This window comes from Cladophialophora psammophila (assembly GCF_000585535.1).
Source record: "Cladophialophora psammophila CBS 110553 chromosome Unknown aczJe-supercont1.13, whole genome shotgun sequence".
NCBI lineage: Eukaryota > Fungi > Ascomycota > Eurotiomycetes > Chaetothyriales > Herpotrichiellaceae > Cladophialophora > Cladophialophora psammophila.
In genome coordinates this window covers 771,225-786,953 of record NW_006912934.1, presented here as the reverse complement: position 1 = coordinate 786,953, position 15,729 = coordinate 771,225, and the positions used below count along the sequence as shown (strand labels likewise).

At 49.9% G+C, this 15,729-nt stretch overlaps 7 protein-coding genes across 7 annotated transcripts; 2 read left to right on the top strand and 5 right to left on the bottom strand.

The window, feature by feature from the left end:
- Positions 1-273: 273 nt before the first annotated feature.
- A1O5_08407 (uncharacterized protein) lies at positions 274-2,256 on the top strand (the record flags this gene model as incomplete). Its single annotated transcript, XM_007748989.1, has 1 exon — positions 274-2,256. One exon carries the CDS (start codon positions 274-276, stop codon positions 2,254-2,256), a length of 1,983 nt encoding a protein of 660 aa, XP_007747179.1.
- Positions 2,257-2,371: 115 nt separating this feature from the next.
- Positions 2,372-3,594, bottom strand: A1O5_08406 (uncharacterized protein; the record flags this gene model as incomplete). Its single annotated transcript, XM_007748988.1, has 4 exons — positions 2,372-2,995; positions 3,047-3,103; positions 3,158-3,455; positions 3,506-3,594. The coding sequence occupies 4 exons, from the start codon at positions 3,592-3,594 to the stop codon at positions 2,372-2,374; spliced, it is 1,068 nt and encodes a 355-aa protein (XP_007747178.1).
- A 2,968-nt stretch (positions 3,595-6,562) lies between these two features.
- On the bottom strand, positions 6,563-7,338 carry A1O5_08405 (uncharacterized protein; the record flags this gene model as incomplete). The annotated part of the gene is made up of 2 exons (XM_007748987.1): positions 6,563-7,158; positions 7,242-7,338. The coding sequence occupies 2 exons, from the start codon at positions 7,336-7,338 to the stop codon at positions 6,563-6,565; spliced, it is 693 nt and encodes a 230-aa protein (XP_007747177.1).
- Positions 7,339-7,506: 168 nt separating this feature from the next.
- On the bottom strand, positions 7,507-7,953 carry A1O5_08404 (uncharacterized protein; the record flags this gene model as incomplete). Its single annotated transcript, XM_007748986.1, has 1 exon — positions 7,507-7,953. The coding sequence occupies one exon, from the start codon at positions 7,951-7,953 to the stop codon at positions 7,507-7,509; it is 447 nt and encodes a 148-aa protein (XP_007747176.1).
- A 352-nt stretch (positions 7,954-8,305) lies between these two features.
- Positions 8,306-8,767, bottom strand: A1O5_08403 (uncharacterized protein; the record flags this gene model as incomplete). Its single annotated transcript, XM_007748985.1, has 1 exon — positions 8,306-8,767. One exon carries the CDS (start codon positions 8,765-8,767, stop codon positions 8,306-8,308), a length of 462 nt encoding a protein of 153 aa, XP_007747175.1.
- A 2,054-nt stretch (positions 8,768-10,821) lies between these two features.
- Positions 10,822-12,078, top strand: A1O5_08402 (uncharacterized protein; the record flags this gene model as incomplete). Its single annotated transcript, XM_007748984.1, has 1 exon — positions 10,822-12,078. The coding sequence occupies one exon, from the start codon at positions 10,822-10,824 to the stop codon at positions 12,076-12,078; it is 1,257 nt and encodes a 418-aa protein (XP_007747174.1).
- A 791-nt stretch (positions 12,079-12,869) lies between these two features.
- On the bottom strand, positions 12,870-13,892 carry A1O5_08401 (uncharacterized protein; the record flags this gene model as incomplete). Its single annotated transcript, XM_007748983.1, has 3 exons — positions 12,870-13,638; positions 13,690-13,748; positions 13,800-13,892. 3 exons carry the CDS (start codon positions 13,890-13,892, stop codon positions 12,870-12,872), a joined length of 921 nt encoding a protein of 306 aa, XP_007747173.1.
- Positions 13,893-15,729: the final 1,837 nt, after the last annotated feature.

The following is a 15,729-nucleotide window of genomic DNA, read 5'->3' as shown; positions in this document are numbered from 1 at the left end:
AAAGACACGTCTACAAAAGACACGTCTACAAAAGACACGTCTACAAAAGACACGTCTACAAAAGACACGTCTACAAAAGACACGTCTACAAAAGATACGTCTGCAAAAGATACGTTCATAAGAAGCGTGTCGGCACGAAACACATCTGTAAGAAGCCTATCGGCAAAACGCGCATCCCTGATCGAAGGTTTGATGGAAACCCTTACACGAAAGGCAAAGCCAAACAGCCAGAGAGAACCGCTACTCTTGAAAGCTTGTAGAGAAGGGGATATAATGGGCGTAAAAGCTGGACATGGAAAGAGTGTGGACCTCGATATCAGAGACGTCGATGGCAAAACGCCGCTGATCTTGGCAGTCGAATACGGCCATCCAGAAATAGTCGAATACCTGCTTCTCCATAAAGCAAATCCTCAAGAAGAAGACCACCCACGTCATCCAGGTCTGACAAGATCTCCGGTTATATGGGCAGTCGAGAAAGGAAGGAGCGAAATCTTACGAAGCTTGCTTCGTCATGGTGCAAACGCGAATGGGAAAAAGCCTGATACTTGGGGTGTACCAATGGATTTGGCAGTTGGTAAATGGGATAAGGATGCTGTCGGGATTCTTCTTGAACATGGTGCTGACCCGAATATTGCCCTGCATTCTGAAACGCTCCTGGAAAGAGCAATCAACGAAAACGACGTCCATATTGCGCGTCTTTTGCTTCATCACGGCGCGGATATTCGAGCCGTAGGCAGTTTTCGACTTCGCCAAGCTCTACAACACGGTCCGATGCTGGAGGTCGTGAATTTCAAGCCGCCAGTCTCCGTTAGACTTCTTGATTCGGCCCTTCTTATGGATTCTCTGGAACTGCTTCAAACAGTGCTTGAGCATTTCGGAGACAAAGCAAAGCAAGTCATAGATGAGGAGAAGCTGCTTCACAAGGCCGCTGCTTTGGGTTTCAGGCAACATGTCTTGTCCTTGCTTAAACTTGGCGCTAATATCGAAGCAGCGGCCATGCTTAACAATTGCTTGCATCGGGACGGTTCAAAATGCTACTGTTTAGGAACTGGATTGGAATGCACTGCGCTGCATGTGGCCATAGCACATGGCCATAGTGCAATCGCAGGTGATCTTTTTGAGAAAGGATGCTCGCACATGAATGTTCGACTTCATGAATCTTCCGATTCTCCTCATATTCGACAAACCACGATGTTACATGTGGCAGCTAAATACAGCCAACCCATGGTCGATATGGTAATCCAATTCGGTGCTGACCTCGAAGCCGTAGATGAAATGGGCTGTGCACCATTACATTACGCTGCGACAGGGGCTCGATCTCTTGAGACGATAAACATGTTTTCGGAGAATCCTGCCTTTGTCAGGATGAAAGATCACAACGGCCTTACCCCGTTACATATCGTGTCAGGCCGATCTTGGGCAGAGGCCGTCAAGCACCTTCTTGAGCGAGGTGCCGAGGCTGATGCAGTTGATAATGACGGTCGAACAGCTCTCCATTTGGCACTTAACTCAACCAACAAGGTATCCAGGTATTCCAGGAAGGACACTCGTACGATACGTTATCTTTGTCTCAATGGGCCCGCTCAAGTGAATATGAAGGACAAAAGGAGTCTTACTCCACTGCATATTGCGTCCGGCCATTCTTGGGCAGAAGCTGTTGAGCTCCTTCTTGAGCAAGGTGCCGAAGTCGATGCAGTAGATGTTGACGGTCGAACAGCTCTGCATTTAGCGGCTAACTCACATGTCAACCGACATGAACATTTCGACACTCGTACCATAGATTTGCTATCCCTCGACAACCGCACTCAAGTGAGGATGAGGGATAAACAGGGTCTTACGCCTCTACATCTCGCGGCAAGCTTAGGTCGAACACGGGCTGTTGAGCTCCTTCTTAGGCGAGGTGCTGAAGTCGACGCAGTGGATAACAATGACCAAACTCCTCTCCATTGGGCATTACAGAGTGGAAGCGTGTCTCCCAGATTGGCTGAAATGCTGATAAAAGCTGGCGCGGACGTGAACGCAAAGAATCGACTTGGTCAGTCCGCACTACATCTTCTCGGCATGCGGATGCGCGCCCCCGGTAGCAGCTACAGGTTGATGGAGCTTTTTTCCATTTTTGTAAATCATGGGACTGATCTAAACACAGAGAGCTCTCTGGGTGATCTTGCGCTGGATAACTTGGAGGACAGGCCTGGTACCAACGATTCTGACCTATGGGGACTTCCTCAAACTCCCCCATTGTGGGAGGATCCTTGAAATATGCCCTCAAGAGATTTGCCAGCTTCTATCACTATGTAAATAGCCAAGAACAAGGGTCCCTTAATCAATACTTCGGGAGTAGATCAAAGATTTCCGCCATCTGAATATCTATTTACTTTGGCAGAGCACTAATGTTGATAGTGCTAGAGGAAGTAATGTCCCCTTGAAAGACTTGTCCGCTGTGAGTCACATTTCCCGCGTAGTAGTTTCGAAAGGTTTTGCCATGCTGCATTCCGTGAGGCTCGATGTCGCGTCCTGAGCCTACGGCTTGTGATCCAGTCTTTTTGCCCTCAATTTCCTTGACCCACATTTTGATTTCACGCATGATCGCTTGGTATCCTGCGTCAGACCTCCCTGAGAATTTGACCATGCTAACATGGTTGCCATGGAGAGAGTATTTCCGGTAACTGGAGAGAGTAGCGGAACGTTTTGTGACGATCAAACCCAGTGCTCGATTCATTTCAAGCTCTTCATAAAAGCACACAATGTCGGGTACCGGCTCACGTCTTTGTCGACGCCTTCTGAGCATGAGAAAAAAATCGTCTTGAAGACTTCCCAGTTCTTCCGAGCATGGTCGGAGGGCATCAACGATCTTGTTTGAAGCCGGGAAAACTTTGGCAATTCCAGAGAGAATTTTCGACCAGTTTGCCAGGTTAGAGCCTTCGTGTGGCGTTCCCAGAGTAATGATGCCAATGGTCGAGTTTGCAAGATAGTCCTTCTCGGAAAGTAAGATAGCCTGATGTGGGGTTAGGCTGGCGGGTGTGATGACTCTCCTCGAAGTACGTACATATTCACAAACTAGCCCTCCGAGGCTGTGGGCAATGAAGATGATTGGTCTCGTGGGCTGCACAACTCAGTAAGCTTAGGAATAATGAAGACCATATGGTGAAATACGAACGTAGCCTGCCACATCCCGTGTGCTGTCAAGTGCTCCGGCAAGTACCCTCCCGTGATCCCGGATTGTATTGGAAGAGACTGGACCAAAAGAACGCACAAATTTGGAGTCGTATCGGAAACTCATGATACGGGCATCTGGCACATCAGCAGGGAGGATATCCCGCGGCCACACCACATTGGTCAACGGGTGATCCCACGTATCCACCACATCGCCGCCCAACCCGTGGACGAGGACAATGTCGACAATGGCGTCCTCAGGTTCAGCAAAGATCTCAAAGGCGGATTCATTATTCGAGGAGCTGATAACAATTTAGAGATTGTAGGACCGAGACTGGATATCATTGCATACCATAGATGACCTTCTTCATTGGCCGAGTTAGTTCCAGCCTGGGGGCTGGCACGTTCGGTTCCTCTCCAGAAATTCCTAAAGAAATTCATTGGAATCGACAGGGCGAAATAAGACGCGTCTGGGGATGGACAAAGAAATTTTTCGCGATGATTTAGAAAGCAATAACCATAGTGATACGAGTAGTAGTCGAAAGTTGGAGAGCTGCCAGACCTGCGGCTGCTGCCTGCAGGGCGGGCGCTGCGCCACTGACCAATAAAGAGCGGCACATCCTGGTCTCAGGTTCCAGCAAGCCTAGCGGTGAACTAAAGCTGGGTTCTTGTCTTGCACTCGGTAGAAGGACAAAAGTACTCCAAAATTTGCATGAAATTTTTGGAAGACAGTGCACAGTCAAAGGGTTGTCGCATTGTTAGGCAATACACATAATCGTTGATCAGATTGGGGGTTTCGTGGCTGCTCAGCAACCTGGATAGCCTACGGACTCTTCCGGAGAGAAGATCAAAGAATGGCTCTTTTGGCGCAATCAGCCTAGCTAGGGGACGGAGCTCCATCCTGCCGCTTTAAGAGTAGGCACGGAATCCGGAGCCAATTTTGGGCTCACCCAAGCTTCTCTTCCGATCGTGGCGAATGAGATGTGCAGATGCTCCCACTGCAAGACAAAGACTCCTCTTTGGCGGGTCTTCAGGTACATAGCAACGGTTTTTCCAAAAACCTCTGTATCTCACTCGTTGAAAGACGACTATCAAGCACAACTGTGCTGAGTTCACTTTGGAGAGCTAAAATTCCTGCAACTGACCATACTGTGCTTTATATGAGGTGCAGGTACTCATATGTGGTCGCAATTACCATGTGAACATGTATTGATCTTACTGCAGCGGGTGGCAAGCTAGTTGTTCCTACGACCTCGTCGTCTGCTGGCCAAGGCTTCCACTCCAATGCACCAGATTACTTGTGTCGATGGACGTGAGAGGCGTAGGGCAACTAGATCCCTTCCGGGCTACAAGAAAATAACACGCTTAAATACATAAGGTCAACCCCTCCACAAAATAGAGGTTTAAACCTTAGGTGTCTGCGGCATCTGGTTCTGGATCGATCAAAGTTGGATACATTCTGTGTTATGCCTGGAGAAGTGCCACTTGGTCGAACTGATGGTAGATGCTTGAGACTACTCATTTCGCATTACCGGGAGTCCCTTTCAGCCGTCAAGAAATGTGACCAAGTGTCTTGCACAAACAACGCGATACTCACGGCTCCCGATTTTTTCCTTTTTTGACGTCTCTTCCTATTATTCCATTCCAGATAGATCCTCCTACCATCCACCCTCCCACCATCTTCCCTTCTACCGTCTTCCTGTGTTGCTCGCCGTAGTTTTAGCTGACACTATAGTGCTAAGGATCACGGGAAAAATCACTTTTCTACTACGGTCGTAGGAAGCTAGCCCCTCGAGCCTAAGCACCAATGACGCCAATGGTCAAACGAACTGGTTAAGATTCAAAACGTTAACATGGAAGGTCGCGCAGCAGCTTCAAAGGTTATATGCCAAAAGAGGTAGAGGGCGGGCGTCGTATAGCATTCCCAAGGAGTTCCACATGCGACTCCCATCATGTCCTTCGCGAGGCCTCACAAGCTCTATGCCAGCCTTAATACCAGGTGTCGCCATGATCGAATTGCTTCATTCCTGCTCCCCACGCCAGCTGGATAGTGGTTAATCTCGGCTTTCGACCAAGCGAAATATTTGCCGGTACCACAGTTGATGCAAGGCGTTCGTACATTCGATCTGCATTCCGAACCACTAACAAGGCACTGACATAGTCCTCCAGCGATCTGGCAGATCTTGTGGCTTTCGAGATGGGATCTCGTTTCGGGTCACAGATTTGCGGCCAGTGTTTCACACAAACTCCGCGTCTTCTTTCTGATTTGTCAGAGGTTCTGAGTACTCAGGTGCGAGGTGAAAGGCTCTTTGAGTTGCACTGAATTCTTAGTTTTCGCCTATTCTGTTAAGGATACGCAACCCCTGTTGTCCAGTGGAGCCCAGGAATCGCCTGGTGCGATTTCTGATCGTTGAGCCCGGTCTAGCCGGTCGCTGGAGGAGCCGAATTAAGACCCCAAGGATCGCAGTCGGGGCTCCTCCTTGTAAATTCACCCCCTCACAAAATAGAGGTTCAAACCTCAGAATTCTGAGGTGTTTCATTGCGGTTCCATAGGAATACATGCATACTAAGCTAACCTGATGAGCTAGTATCTGTTGACAGCAGAACGCCACTGTGGCAAACCAACCAATCCACCAATGCTTCAACCGAGGCCTCTCTATAATAGCCTCGGTGCCACCGTTGATCGACAACGAGGTCTGGACAGATCTGGCCAGGTCTAGATCTATTCAGCGAATCGCATGTTGCCACAGTGCAAATAGTATATAGATAGGCAGAGTCTCTCTGAAAAGCCAGGGGGGACAACACAATCAACAAGATAGATCCACTCTCATTCTGTCTACAACAGTATCCCAAGTCGAATTGATGGTTGCCAAGGGAGTGCCCACATTTCCCGCCAATTAACCTACAAAGGATGGCATCACAAACCCGCTGTTCAAGTATGTGCTACCATTATCAACTTTTCTCAAAAGTTCTGTGAGGTGTTGGCTGTTTGCTGTGTTCGATGGAGGAAGGCAGGTGAGGCAATGATCGGCAAGGCCTGTACTCTTATGCCGGGCGCCGGTAATGGCGATGGTGCTTACGGTGATACGTCGGATGCTGGCTATATCTATAATCTCCAGTATATCTCAACGCCTCTTTCGATCGAAGGATCCACCAACGACAAAATTCTCTTTCGTAGGATTTCGTACCACACGAACCTCTGTCTCTTGCCGAAATCATAAACAAGATGGAAGAGTCGACTCTTGTCGAAGCTGACGAATTGTCTCCCGATAGTGCGGTTTAGTGGTAGATTGTGATTCTATCGACCCAAAGCTCCCGCAGAACTTTGCTGATCTCCGAAGTTGTGTTTCTTGAGTGGTGTACTAAGATGAACAAAATAATTAGTGTCCATGTTACACGATAAAGAGGCCTAGGTACTCTTGTCACTGCTCTGTATTACCCACACAGCGTCTACGTCAAATACACTATCCCATGTTATTGTCAACGACAACAGCACCACACCCCGAAAAGGAGGCACAGTGTCGTCGACATCTAAAAGCGTGACTAAAAAGTCGACGCCTCTTTCCTCAAACTCCTCGATCTCAATCGTATCATCCATCGGCCCCATCGGCTTAGCTTGCGTATCGACTTCGGTGAATATTTTCGCATGCTCTCCCTCTATCTCAGCAACCCCTGTGAGCATGCTCCATTTGCCCGCAACCCCATTTTTTGGATCACCGCCACGCGGGAATTGGAACAAAGAGAGGCCTTTGTCTTTGTATGCCTGTGCTGTTACAGGGGGCTCAGGAGGGTCAAACTGTGTCACCTCCTTAAGTGTTGCCGAGTCAATGATGTGGACGTTGAGAATCTTAGAGTTTGCAACATCCCAGATGCGAGGATCGTAGTGATCTGGTTCTACAAACTGATTGATATTTCCGCCAGCACCAAAGCCAAGGACTTTTGCTCGTTTGTCTGGCAGAACAGACAGGAGAAGCGGTTGATTAAGGTAACGGTTAGCAAGCTCATCTATATTTCTCATTGCATTAGCAAAGTCTATGGTCTCTATCATAATCGTAGGCAAGGGTACTTGCAAGTGAAAACGAACTCACCATCGTTGAGAATTGTTCCTTCGCAAAGTAAAATCTGAAATTTCTTTGCGATGCCTAACTGTTGGGCGAGAGAACTCCCAACATCACCAACAGTCATATCTCTGCCTCATTCCCCCTGCCCCCCCCACTTGCTCATCACATACTTCAATAACATCTCCCTGCAAGCAGATGTGATTAACACAGATGTGCGCTGGAACGTAGATCCGGTATTCTTACATCCTTTATAAAACTTCCCAGAAAATCCCCTAAACCAGTAAGCAGTTGCCTAATGCCAGCATATGGGGACTGCGTACCTCCGAAGATTTTTTTGCCCCTTATGGAGGAACCGAATCTTCCGATGGTCTTTAACCCTTTTATCGCAGTACGCCTTGCAAACTTTCCCAAATTGAGTTCTGGTTGTAGCCTTGAAATAAAGGCGACCATTGTCGTCTCTCACCTGGATGGTAATTCTTACATCATCAAAAATGCTGAAGTGTTGAACATATACGGTGGACTTCTTATCAAGACCATAGAATGCCTTAGAGTTATCGAAAACCCTCGCTTCATCCTGCAGAATGGAGCCCATGAATCCAATGAGGTACGTCGCGGAAGACTTTCCCATTAGATCCTCCAGTTGCGATCTCAGCTCGCGCACTGTAGCATCCGCATTCATACCGACAATGACATTCGATCCGTACTGAAAGACAGCGGTGTGATCCACTTCTTTCACCATCATGTCGACGCAACAGAGTGCGCCTGAAAGGTCAGTATTCGACCATAATCACCAGTAGTTCCGCTGGTCATCATCTGAGATACTTGAACTTAATAAAATAAAGTCCTAACCATTGTGACTTTGTCTCTTTAGGTAATAAGTCAAAGACTTAACTGCTCTGAGATCTACCCAGGTGTTGATCTGAGCCATGGGCTCGCTGTTCACAAGGTCGGCCATATGGAGGGAGGCATCTCTATCCGAAAACTTGTCTCGGACCACATCCAAAATGTCCTCAAAGGAATCATCGGTATCAAACTGTACAAGAAAATCCATCACTGTTAAATTCAAAGTGTTATCCTGGTACACAATGTGCTTACAGTGAATGAGACCCCTTCTCCTGGCCTATTGAGACCTTCACATTAAATATCAATTGTTCGGGCCGCTGTTCTTGATAGATTTCGATCTCCACAGTGTCGATTGCGTTTTGATGGGCTGGGGCCTCGGCTATCAAGTCTAGGGCGGTCTTAGGGCGGTCTTGCTTCAAGGTTGTCAGGTCCTTGATGTAAATAGTGCTACCCACTGGTAGATTTAGCTCTGTGGGCGACTTGTAGACATCGAAGCTTGTCGTGTCGTCATAGAAATTATACGTGTAGGACTGTAGTTTTCCGGGTTCACCAGAACAGCATACATGGCGTGTTGAAGTCGCAGACATCGCCGCTATTCGGAAGTCCGGAATTATTTGGAGCTGGAAGCCTCCAGCGGAGTCCTCGCCGGTGATCTGCCACTCAATTGTTGAGCCTCTCTGATGCTGTTGCTTCTCATCGGTGAATCTCATAACGAGATGCGAACCTCTATCAGAATACCTTCTTGACCACGATGCCGCCGAGACTGTGCGCAACGAATATCAGCGGCCTATGGGTTGCCTAAAACAAGACTGCAGTTAGACCAATATATCAAAAGAATCCACAGAACACGCGTCTTGCCTTGTCACTACTTCGGACAATCCGGAGACGATTCAATAGATCATTTGCAAAATTGTCAAGTCTAGCCTCGGAGCGCCTGGATGCAAGCCTAGAGTCATATCCAAAGGTCATAATTCTCGCTCTGGGGACGGCATCAGGGAGGAATTCTTCCAGCCAGCAGATCCCAGACTTTGGATCAGTCCATGTCTCCTTTGCGTCGCCGTTCAAGCCATGGACTGCGATTATACTATTCAGCAATTAGACAAAACTCTGAACATCCTGAAGAAATTTGACAGCATATTACTCTAATTCAAGCTTTGGTTCCATATTTATAAGATCATCAGGCCGTGGGTAGAGGATGAAGAGGCCATGAGGTTCGGCCTTAGGTTTGCAAGGCTCCGTAAGCTCTGACCTGCAACTGCGTGTACCTGAAGCCCTCGTAGCCACACCACCTCGCTCTCAAGATCGTTCAGAAGATTCAGCTAGGGTGGCACTGTTTGGATGGACAAGACAAATAGCGCGGAGCTCTCCGAAGCGATCAATCTCATGCATTATAGGTACCAGGAATTGAAGGTGCTATGCATAAGAATGTTATGTAGCACCGTGTGGACACGGATTAGCCAAGTTCACTGAGGCTTAGCTGAAACAGATGTCTTGCTGGGAGGCAGGTTTAACCGATCGCAGGGGCCTGAGTAGGCCCCCTTGTGCCTCTGTGGTGTTCAATGGTAAAATAACGCCCTCGCAAAACAGAGGTGCAAATCTCAGAATTCTGAGGTGTTTCATGGCGGTTCGATTGGAATATGTGCAGAGGGCGTCAGCCCATAGGACGCGGAACTTGTGTTCTTTCGAATGAAATGTAACGCAGCACCGAGGTTTGCTGCAATCTTGGCTGCTGTTCCATTGATTTCAATGTCACAAACAGCCGTTGGGTTCCCCCATACATATGATACTGCGTAGAATCCCTTTGAATATGGATAGTCATCCAGAAAGAAACGAGCTAAAGCATTGCGAAGTTTGTTAACTCCGTGTGTGACATAGTCACTATCCAGAACTTTTTAGAGATCGAGAGATGTAGTTATCATCTCGCATTTGAGAGGGTTGTCTGTTTGGTTGGGCCCGCTGGTGGCGCTGTCTACTTGGTATGTCTCTCAATACAATGAGACGGATTTCGTTCCTACTCCGCACAAGTGGCTGATATGGAACATGTAACATTTCCGCGGATCCAACCGCAAATAGGTAGATTTCGCGTGAGAAAGCACAGGTCAGCAATGTCGCAAGTCGAATCCCAGGAAAGGCGAAGTGCCGCAATGGCTCTGAGGCAACGACCCCAAGGGGGGTGTACTAGATATCTGGCTGGGCTCTTTCTGTCTATCTCAAGGAAAGAAGGAAGAGCGAAGAGGAATGAGGCTGGGTAGGGTGGTCCCTATGTAACAAATATGTCAGATTACGCGACGAGTCCCAAACAGGTTAGTGATGGCCTCTATGAGCCTCAAGTCACATGTGGCAGCGAGGGTGAAAGGCTGTTTCTTGGTGTTGTGAGTGTGGGCTGAAACCAATCATTTGAAAGACTCCAGGCAGACTTTGCTATTTTGAATCATGTGCACCATCACCTGTGTGGTGGTAAAGCTGCACCACAAAAAGGGTCCATAGTCGGCCCACGGGAACGGGCCCCCTCGCCCCTTCACCCCATCCTCCATCAGCCTCGCAGCCTTGCGTGACCAGAAATGTCGTCATTTCAAAAATCCAATGTTCAACCCCGCTACTGCGTAAACTATTCGATAACTTTTTCTAAGCCCTCTCATTTTGTGGACGTATTGCTCCCTTCATTCACTTTCCTCACCTGGCTGACGTCTCAGGTTTATCCCTTGGTGATTGATCGCACGCCTTTTTTTAGATGTAAGTAGGTTGGAGAAGAGAAGAAGAAAAAATGGCGCCCTCTCTGCCAGCAGTCACCGACGGGTCGAAGACGTGGTCGCCGTCGTACTTGTTCTTCGGCGACAACGACGGCGACACAACCCCAGAAATCTGGGACAAAATCCATACGCACCTCAAGGCCAACGAGTTTCGAGAAGCCCTCGCAACGGCTTTTGAACTGAGCCCGGGCGACAACTTCACGTACCATGCCAATGCGTCGGTCAACCTCGGTCAAGCGGAGGCAGCCATCCGGGCCGGGAGGACGAACGGCTTGCATGGTTGGTACGTTGAAGTAACCGCTTCTGCTATTGATTTGAACAACAAAGATGTCGACCACAATGGCAACGAGGACGACTCGGCATCGAGGATGATCCCCGGACAGCCGTCGTTGCGAATATCAGGCTACCCGCCTACAGCAGACATCCAGGCCTACATCTCGCTATTCGACCCGACAAAATCCGCCGCCAATAGCCTGAAATCTCTGTTGGCAAACGCCAAAAAGGGCTCGCTCCGCGCGACAGTGGCAGAATATCTCCTCAGCAAACGCTACCTCGATCCCTCGATCAGTGTGCCAAAATTCAAGATCCCTCCTGCTGGTGCTGCTCAAGATGGACACAGCCACTCCAAGACGACACAGCACGAGAACCCGTCGCTGGACTTCTGGGCCTATTCCTGCATGGCGCTCGAGTACGCGGGGCCCAACGCCAAGACGGCGCTGGTCAAGACCTCGCACCACGTCCTGCCTGTGTACATGCACCATTTTGGGTGCGTGTGCCCGTCATGGGAATCACTCCAGATCATCGCGAAACTGGCGTCTGGCGGCGGCAGCGTGCTCGACATGGGCAGCGGAAACGGGTACTGGACACTCATGCTGCGTCGGCTGGGCCTGAGCGTCGTCGCCGTCGACAGCGGCCAGTCGCGATGGCGCACAGTATGGATCCCCGACACGGTCGTCACGGACGGAGTCACGTACCTGCGCAAACGCGCCGGCTGCCCCGACAGCCTGCTTCTGCTCGTCTACCCCATCGCCGGCGCTGGTGGCGGCGGAGAGTTCACACGGAAGGTCCTCGACGCGTACACGGGCGACGTCGTCTGCATGGCCGGCACGCAGAACGGCAACGGCTACACCGGCTTCAAGGACATGATGGTCGACGAGTACATGCGCAGAGAGAAGCCCGCGTGGGAAAAGGTCGCGCAGGTGCCACTGCCGAGTTTTGCGGGCAAGGACGATGCCTTGTTTGCGTTTCGGCGCAAGAAAGAGGGTACATAATAGCGATCACTTAATGCGTGAGCTGCAAGGAGAGGGAGAGAAAATTTGACGAATAGCGGCAAGGCTCAGGATTGAAGATCCACATCTCATTACATCGCATCCCATCGGGGCCGCAAAGCTGCCGCAAAGCTGCCGGGTCCCAATGGAGGAGGCTGGCGTTACGAGAAAGCCAAAATATATATCGGCAACAAGATCTGTTCGTGGTTGTCGTGTCACGGAGATCCCAAGAGGTGCGTGACAGACAAGATTCTGTTGTGCCATTAAATAAATTGTTGGTACATATTCACCGTCTATTGTAGAAGTCTTGCTTTTAGGTCCTCAAGAAACTGTTGGAATCTTTGTTCCCTCGAGCAGTCCAAGCAGACCGCGCAAAGTCTATCACATGCAAGAAATTTTAGCACCAGCCCTCAAGAAAGGTCGTCTAGGCCCGTCCAGGACCATCTATTCGGAAATGCTCCGATCGTCTAAAAGATCCTCGCAGCGTCGCTCAAGGTTGTGTGCCGTGTGTGCATGCTGAAGATCCGCCCACATAAAAGGTATGAAATGCTCCGAACCCATAACCTGAGCTGAAATCATGCAAATCCGTCGTCTTTTCTGCGTCTATTTGGCGATTTCAACACCGCCCTGTAAAGAGTTGTTAGCCTGTGTCCACATCGATGGAACAGCAAAGCAAAGAAAATAGGCCACGTCGAAGTTGTTTTTCAACCTCAGGGCAAACTTACGGTAGCGCCAAGCATCCTGTGGAAGATCGGGTTAGTACTAGTTTTCGAGGTCAGATATTGGGGACAAACTCACCTCTTGATATCCCCGTAGATGGCGAATTGACCAGCAGTCAAGGTACCAACCATGAACAGACGAGCGCCAATACCAGCATAGCTACCTCGGAAACCAAGCTCCTTGCCAATCTTGAAAAGTCGGCTGGTCGTGCTCTCGCCTGGGAGACCCTTGGTCTTGTTGATCTTGGAAAGCATGGTGTCGGCAGGTTGAGAGACAATGGCAGCAGCGAAACCAGCGATCAGACCAGAGCCAAGATTGACGACGGTCTTGGTGCTATCGGAAGCGGTGTTCTTGTCCAGTGTGCGCCAGACAGTCTCAGCGACCTTCTCGTAGACGACGAATTTGGCCATAGTGTAGGGAACCTGCTTGAATAGGATGGGACCGAAACCACTGTAGAAAGCCATGACACCTTCATTTTTCAAAATCTTTCCAAAGCCGCCAATCAGGCCAGAAGCGAAGGTGGGCTCGGAGACCAAGCGAATGCGGGTTGCCTCGAGTGGGCAGAGAGCAATATCGGCGAAGAATTCGGCGGCGGCAGAGGAGGCGAGGTAGACAGCAGTTCGGTTATTTGAAGCAGTCTCATAGCCGAGCAGGTTGATGGATTGTTGCTTGAAGAACTCGTATCCTCCAAACTTGAAGGCACCCTGCAGGAAGTAGCCGGTGAAGGTAGGGCCGATACCAGTCAAGAGAGCACCAGCACCCTCATTTTGGATGACTTTTCGGAAACCGCCAATCATGCCATTGTTGTATGTAGCAGGGTCAAGCTGAATTCTCGTCTTGACGCTGAAGGGATTGTCAGCGCCTGTCGGTTGCGCCGTGGGAGGTGAGACTTACACATCAACCGGAGTAAGGGCGCCATGGGTGACGGAGCAACAGACTGCACCAGCAAAGGCCTAGAATGGATTTAGTGACCAAGACAGATTAGCTGGACGATGACCACTCACGAATCTGCTGTAGAGATCGATGCCGGAAAGCTGTTTGGGAGCGGGGGTGGCAGCTGGGATAGCAGCACCAACCTGAGGAGTTGCAGTCGCCATTACGAGGGAGTGGAGATGAGAGAACAATTGAACTCGAAAGGAATCTAACGAGAACGGTGCAAAGAGATCTAGAGCAGGGCGGACCTGAACCGAAACACGACCAAAGAGAGAGTAAGATGTGATATACAAGACCAGCGATGGAGTTTCTTGAATTAAGAAAAAAAGGAGTTTGGGGAGAATTGAAGCTGCAGCGAAAATGAATCGGACCAGCAACGGAGACCAAAAAAAATGCCGCATCAATCACAACCGATCGGCCGGCGAGGCTGCGTTAGGCTGCGGCTGCTGTGGCCACGGTAACCAATCACATGGTCACGTGTGAGCTCCGGCTGGGCTTGGCGTCCCCAATCCCCCCTTCGCCCCCTTCACCCTTTTTCTGGTATAAAGTGGGCAACGCCGCACTTCTCCACGAAGAGGCGAGCTGAGGCGAGGCTGTGGTGAAGATGATCAGGGCACCTCCAGCAATCCGATCGATCATGACTTCCATCGTTTTCTCTGACCGAGCCATGACTTGGTTAAATGAACATTCCCTTGTCGGGCACCCTACGATGAGGGAGCAGTTAAGGACAACCAATACGGAGTTGTCTTCCCATTCGGACCAGATGGAGGTTTCCCGTTGATCTTATATATCCCGATCGAGCCGCAATTCTTGTCGCAATCCCAATGTGCGATCGGCCGAGGACTCTTTGCGGAGAGCGACCCTGGAACGCTGCTGGCAGCGAGATGCTTCCTCCGCCACAACCGTCCGCACCTGTCTCCGAGCCGGCCTTGGCATTGGCCTGCTAGTAATGGAGTGACAGGGTTGTTCTGACGTTCCTGCACACCTATCTCGATATCGATGTGTCAAATGGGTGAAACAGTTACCGACGTCTACAGCATTTGAATTGCACAGCGACAGCGGCCTCAGGCGGCAACGAGATCAGAAGACGTCTGCTGGACAATGAATATTATTTGGAATTATGCTGGTTCCCGGCGCCGGCACCATCTGAATTGCATCGCGACAGCGGCTACTTACTCGGCAATGATACCAGAAGCCGACTATTGGACAATTGCAACGCTCACCTGTTCTACGCTGTCGCAAGGGCCCCTACATTTATCTAATTGGGTCCAGTCGAGCTGCTGCGCCATGAAAGTGGCGGCCCGTCATTTTCTGCTACTTCGTCTGTTCCCGCAGGCGACGGAAGGCCCTTGTGTATCAAATGAGTCCGATCGATGTCGGTGGCAGGTGTCGAACTTCATCGAAATTCTTTGACACGCTGCTGAGCGGGATTACTACGACAAAATTGCATTCGGCACATCGTCCAATTTTTCATTCTGAATGCCCTGTTCTATCCATCATATAAGACAGGGTGGTGAAGCAACAAACTTTCGTTTACAAACCTCGTACTTGGTATAACAATAATCCGATTCAGCAAATGGTAAGGCTGTCTTCCTTGGGCCATTGGCTCGCTTGGCAAAAGCCCAACCGGCTGACGAACGTATCATACAGTCACCCTCGAAAGGCAAGAAAAAAGGCAACTACCGTCTTCATCTGGAGCTGTGTAATGCGCACCCTCACCCTCACCGCGGTCAGATCTAACCGACCTATCTTAGTGTCGGTGCGGCTACAGCTCGATCAATATCAAGACCAATGCCTGTCCTCAGTGCCGCCAGCCGCGATGTCAAAATTGCAGAACGGAGAAAATGGTCAGGTGCGCGGCAGGAGGAGATGCACCAAACGGCGGTATTACACCAATCAGCGACATATCAACGTCGCATACTGTACCGCAGTTCATGTGACGAGCTCCATAAAGAAGACTCTGCATCGCCATCCATTCAAAAGTTGCCCCGACATAGCGGT